Source organism: Barbus barbus, assembly GCF_936440315.1.
Source record: "Barbus barbus genome assembly, chromosome: 13".
Lineage (NCBI taxonomy): Eukaryota > Metazoa > Chordata > Actinopteri > Cypriniformes > Cyprinidae > Barbus > Barbus barbus.
The window spans coordinates 541,501-547,500 of NC_136741.1; the positions used below are offsets into that span (position 1 = coordinate 541,501).

Here is a 6,000-nt window from a genome sequence, read left to right on the forward strand (position 1 = left end):
ATTACAGTCTCACGTGTTTTCCAGGAAAAGTACAACAAGGGTTCTGAGAGATCAGTAAATTCTCCTCTTATAGCGCCACCTTGTGGTCAAATCTAAGACCAAAACTGGTGCAAGACGTCTTGATAATCAAACATGTCTGGCAGCTGAGATTAAAGGCATCTTTAGATTTTTTCCACACATTTTTCACATGATATATTTGTAAAAGTTCAATACAAGGACAGGATTATCAAATACTGTACATTAGTGTCTCGTGATGAGGGGCCGCTGAGGGCAGGTCAGTTTTCAAAATATAGCATCACATCTTTACTGACATTATATCATCTATCATCTAATTTAATTAGAATAATCTGAACAAGATGCTGACTCATCTCAGCATTTGGAATATTTAAAGCTGAAGTGTTTATTTAAAATTAATTTAAATTGTAGAGTTAAAGTATTAATAAATATTCTAACAGACTGTAAAAAAAGAAAAGTTGAGCCAACTTAAAATTTTAAGGCAACCAGCTTCAGCAGATTTTTGAGTTTTGTCAACTTGTTGTTTTAAATTTATACAACAAAAAGTTGAGAATCTCCTACAAAAATAATTTGAGAGAACTCAAAAATCTGCTGAAGCTGGTTGCCTTAAAATTTTAAATTGGCTCAACTTCTTTTTTTTTTTTTTACAATGCAGTATAAATAATTCTACGAGGAATGGCACATTTTTGACTGTAATTTTTAAATAATTCAACCACAAATGAATAGGATATGTCATGTCCTGGAGAAGCTGTGCTTCGTTGTGAAAGTGAAACTACTGTGTTTGAGCTTCCAGAAGAGGACACAACTAGAAATCAGTGGTTAAGCTGTATTTACAACACTGTTCCAGAACAGTTCAACCCAAATATTAGAGTGTGTGCAGCGCATTTACGGAGGACTATTTCCTGAAGCTGGAAGAGTAGCCTACAATGCAGGCGGCACAAAGACTGTTTCTATAAAGTGGGGCAATTCCAGCTTTGCAAGAACAGTCTGGTGCTTCTGACGCACAGCCTGTAAGTGTGTTTCTGCTACTGATGATTCAGACACGAGTTTTGAGCAGCGTAGAGTAGTGCTTGTTTCTCGTTTCTCCGATCACAGATGCAGACATGGTAATGTTTACGTGAAAAGACAGAATAAGCCATTATAATCAGTAATTATGTCCCCACTGGATGCAACAAATGCCTCGTTTATAATGGGTTTTATTGCTTTAGTCTCGTCGTGCCGGGACACGGCATCACAATACGGTAAGGGGCGTAACATTTCCGTCTCACGCTTGAGGTATTTGGCCAATCACAACGCACTGGATAGCTGGCCAATCAGAGCACACCTCGCTTCTCAGAACGATGAGCTTTGTAAAAATTGGCGCGTTTCAGAGAGGCGGAGAATAGAGGAGCAACAATAATGTACAGTATGTGGAAAATAATGTAATGAACCTTAAACCACATAAACACATTGCATTACACCAAATACACAAAATAATATTATTTTTAGCAACATCATATGACCCCTTTAACATTTATGTTTGCTGAGTCTTTTGACTTTACACAATGGGTTTCTGGACCAACACATATCCATGGTCATACCCTTGATTTGATTTTAACCCATGTTTTTTCTATTTCAAACACTGAAATCAGTAGTGCATCTTTTTTCTGACCTCAGGCCGGTTCTTTTTACTGTCCCTCTTACTCCTCAGAAGTCCATCTCTGGCACGTCTGACTCGCTCTCTTAACATAGTGAAGAATTTTCTGTAGCCTACCGTGATGCATGCAACTCTCTGGAGCTGGACTCTATCTGCTTAATCTGGACACTGATGTACATCTTAATCTTTTTAATTCTACCTGTGCAAATATCATGAATTCTATTGCCCCCTTGAATTATAAAAATCATTGTAGACGGGCTGAACGCAAATGGAAAAAGGATTTTTTTTTAGAAAAATCTAAATTGAATATATTTGGTCAAAATGCATTGTTATAAAAGATGAAGTGCTATGCAGGCTATTTAAGACAATATTAGCTGATTAGACAGCAATGATGACCTAAAATACTAAATGTGTGCCCTCTCTCTCTCTTCAGCATTCACACATCTCTGACCTCAAATACATCAAATATTACCCTTTTAGACTTAGTTTTTGAAGTAAAGAAAATACTATACAAAACTTATTGAAACAACAGTTTTATTATTAAAAAAACAAAAAAAACACTTTCTCATTGGATCTAAGCAAATCTCATAGCTGACCTATGTTTTTATCTCAAAAAAAGTGAGCTGTGACTGAAAAGTGAGGAGTTGCATCTATGAATCTGGGCTGTTTAATCATAACTTAACATCTGACAAACAGTCCTGTTGTAAAATCATGCTTTTTTCATCTCCGTCATCTTTCTAAAGTGAAACTCTTGTTATTAGAGTAGTTTCCAAATGGTGATTGACGCTCGTTTAGATTATTGTAATTGACTTTATAACGGTGTTTCTCAGTCTTCTCTCTCTCGTCTACAGCTAGTGCAAAACACTACTAGATTACTCTCTGGAACCTGCAAGTATGAGCCGGTAAATCCCATTTTATTTGCACTGAAACTCTGGACCAGTCTTCCTCTTCGCTTTAGATTAGCTCCCTCTATATCTAGCCTTCAATACCCCTCAATTATTGTTTTATTATTGTTGTGTCTTATAGTTGATAGTCTTGTTTTATTTATTATGTTTTTATTCTATTCTGACTGTACAGCACTTTGGTCACTTCGGTTGCTTTTTAAATGTGCTTTATAAATAAATGTTGCATTGTATTGTATGGTAAGAGAAACCAAACCAGAATGTGGAGCTAAAACAAGAGCTGTTTATTAAAAGGAAGAGACTAAAAACTCAAAGAACACAGAAAACAAAGACAGACAGAGAGACAGACGTATATATATGTAGCTCTGCAGGTTTAGTCTTACAGAGACGTCAAACTCCACAGAATCAGGAAGAAAGAATCTCAGAGAGACGTGAGTGTGAAGTGTTATAAACATGATGCTGGACTCGGATCTGCTGCTGGACGCTCCGGTGAGGTCCCCTTTAATACAGTCAGTGGAGCGCCTCTATCCATGATTACAGGCCAAAGAGACAGTTTAAGGAGATTGTTGTTGGCTCACAGACGGAAGAATATTGTGTTTCACCTGATCCTCACTGCGGCCCCAGATCTCCAGACAGACCCTGGCCCTCGCTGTGGTCGGAGCCCCAGAGCCGGTAGAACTGAGTGAAGTCGATGTATGGAGGCACTCTTCCCGTCTCGTCCGGTTGCGCCGCCTGACTGCCTCTCTGCCGGAACAGGCTGCCGTCTCCGGAGCTGGAGCTGGAGCTCTGCGTGTGTGTGTTGGTCGACTGCAGCGTCGCTGTGGGACTCTGACTGAGGGGAGGAGCACAGATACACAGAGGGGCGGGGTCAGCGGGAGGGGCGGGGTCAGGACTCTCACTGATGGGCTGTAAGGTGTCAATGGTCAGGGGGATCAGGGGTGTCAGTAGACTACAGTTAAACCGGGGACCGTGGAGAGAGATTTATGCGTTATTGATATAGTTACGAATGCATTCAGCTGTAGGAAACACCATTAGGTGGGTGCAGGATTATTACAGCTAACTAAAAACATTTACATTATTTTATAATTGAAATTGAACATTTTAACTGAAATATTTTCTTAGTTTAACTTAATGTACTAAAATAGAAAAAAATTGAAAACTGAAAAATTATAAAACTAAAATTATGAAAAAAATAAACAAATTATATATATATATATATATATATATATATATATATATATATATATATATATATATATATATATATATATATATATATATATATATATATATATATATATATAAAATATATATATATATATATATATATATATGAAAACGATTAAATTATTAAATAATTAAATTATGAAAATAAAAATGAGTAAAAACAATATGGACAGAAAAAAACTAATAAAAATGACAAACTAAATTACTAAAATTAAAAAGGAAACATAATTTCTCATTTTCATTTAGTTTAACTTAACTTAAAAAAATAAGAAAATAAATAAATAAATACAATTCTAAAAATAAATAAAAACAATAGACACAATAAAAAAAACAATAACTAATAAAAATGGCAAAAACAAACTAAATTACTCAAACGTTAAAATTAAAAATTATTTTACAAAGCAACATTTCTTATTTTCATTTAGTTGAACTATCTACATATACTACTAAAAATGGCAAAAACCGCAAACTAAATTTAAAAAAATGTATCTAAAATTAAAAAGGGAAACAGCGTGGTCAGTGCTGTGTTACCTGGGGGTCGGCGTGTCTCCCTCCAGAGTGGACGCGGTGTTGGAGCCGTTGGTCAGCGTTCCCTGCGCCGGCATCACCAGAGACAGCATGACACTGGTCTTACTGGTGCTCTGATGATTAGAGTACGGCACAGACACCGGGTAGATCCGTCCTCCTGCACACACACGCGCACACACGCGCACACACGCACGCACGCACACGCACACACACACACGCACACACACACACACACACGCACACACACGCGCACACACACGCACACACACACGCGCACACACACACACACGCACACACCAGTGTTAATTATGATGCAGAATTTAAACTCAGACTGGACGTGACGCGCTCAGAATCTGTGTGATGATGCTGATTAAAACACACACTGACTGTGTATTAATGCATTGGGTTTGAAAGCCTACACTAATATAATACGTGGAGGAGGAATTGTTCATGCATATGGTTAATATTTAGTAAATGTAACTATTAAAATATAGTTACACTCATTACACCATGGCTCAGAGTTGTCGACCAATATAGATTTTCTGATGCTGATGACAATGAGGATAAGGATAATTATTTGACATAAAATTTTGAACTTATTAAAAAAATTAACCTGCATGAATGTTTTTATGTAGTCTATAAAAGTTTGCAAGGTTCTTGATATTAAATTAAATTCATTATATTCTCTTGCAAAGAGCTTTTAATTTATGTATACATATTAGTGTTGTCAAGTTTCGTGCATTAACGCAGGCAATTACTTTTTTTTAGTTTAACGCGTAAAAAATATTTTCAAGGCGGGGCTAGGGTTGGCCACCCCACTCACAACTGCTGCTCTCTTTTTTCTTGAAAAGAATTGCATTTATTTAGATGCAGAACGTCTTTACAAGCACATCAAATGGGAGACTTTCAGACGCACTAAAAATTCACCTCAAACGAGCGCGGAAGCGGTACAGCAGCACACACAAAGGCACCGGCACGCACTGTAGCCTGTATATTTCATTTCAAAGCGCGAATGAAACTATGTGCATGCACTGTCGTGGTCAATTAAGTCATGAAGTTACCAAAACGGTGCAAGTGCAGTCGTCACCTTTATTTAATAGCGCTTTATAGAATACAGATTGTGTCAAAGCTGCTTTACAGCGTCAAACAGGAAAATAGTTTGTCAATAATGCAAGAAGACAATGACAAAGAGTCCAGTTAAAGTCAGCTCATTGATGATTCAGTTTAGCTCTCTTCCAATAGTGTCTGTGCAATCAGTCAAGCATCCCTAACTAAGCGGCAAGGAACCAAAACTCCATCGGTGACAGAATGGAGAAAACACCTTGGGAGAAGCCAGGCTCAGACGAAACCAGCATGCGTGCTTTATTACAGGCTGCAGCACAGGTCAGGCTGCTGTACATATGTTATATATGAGTCAAATTTAAGATCCTATCTCTGCAATGGTTTTCCAAACTTTCTCCCTCATCTAACACACCCGATTCAACTCGTCAGCTCATTAATAGAGACTTTAAGACCTGAAGTGGGTCAGAAAAGGTACAGAGTATATAAAACAACACACGATGCGTGTGAGGTCCACGTCCCGTTCAGCAGCAGCAGCTCTTACAGTAACAGCAGCCACATAACCTCATCACCAGCTGCTGCGATGCCTGCTCATCAGATCACCAGATAAAAGAGCTGGAAGGATTCATCTAC

The 6,000-nt window shown here is 37.7% G+C and overlaps 1 protein-coding gene across 4 annotated transcripts in view; it reads right to left on the reverse strand.

Moving 5' to 3' along the window:
• Positions 1 to 2,815: 2,815 nt before the first annotated feature.
• Positions 2,816 to 6,000, reverse strand: part of LOC306879577 (TGF-beta-activated kinase 1 and MAP3K7-binding protein 1-like) — an 11,605-nt gene continuing 8,420 nt past the window's right edge. For all 4 annotated transcript variants that reach the window (XM_079432622.1, XM_079432623.1, XM_079432625.1 and 1 more), the window contains exons 10-11: positions 4,312 to 4,465; positions 2,816 to 3,385 (exon numbers count right to left, since the gene is read on the reverse strand). In XM_079432622.1, coding sequence (XP_079288748.1) covers positions 3,163 to 3,385; positions 4,312 to 4,465 — 377 coding nt within the window. In that variant the 3' untranslated portion in view covers positions 2,816 to 3,162. The remainder of the gene's footprint in view (positions 3,386 to 4,311; positions 4,466 to 6,000) is intronic.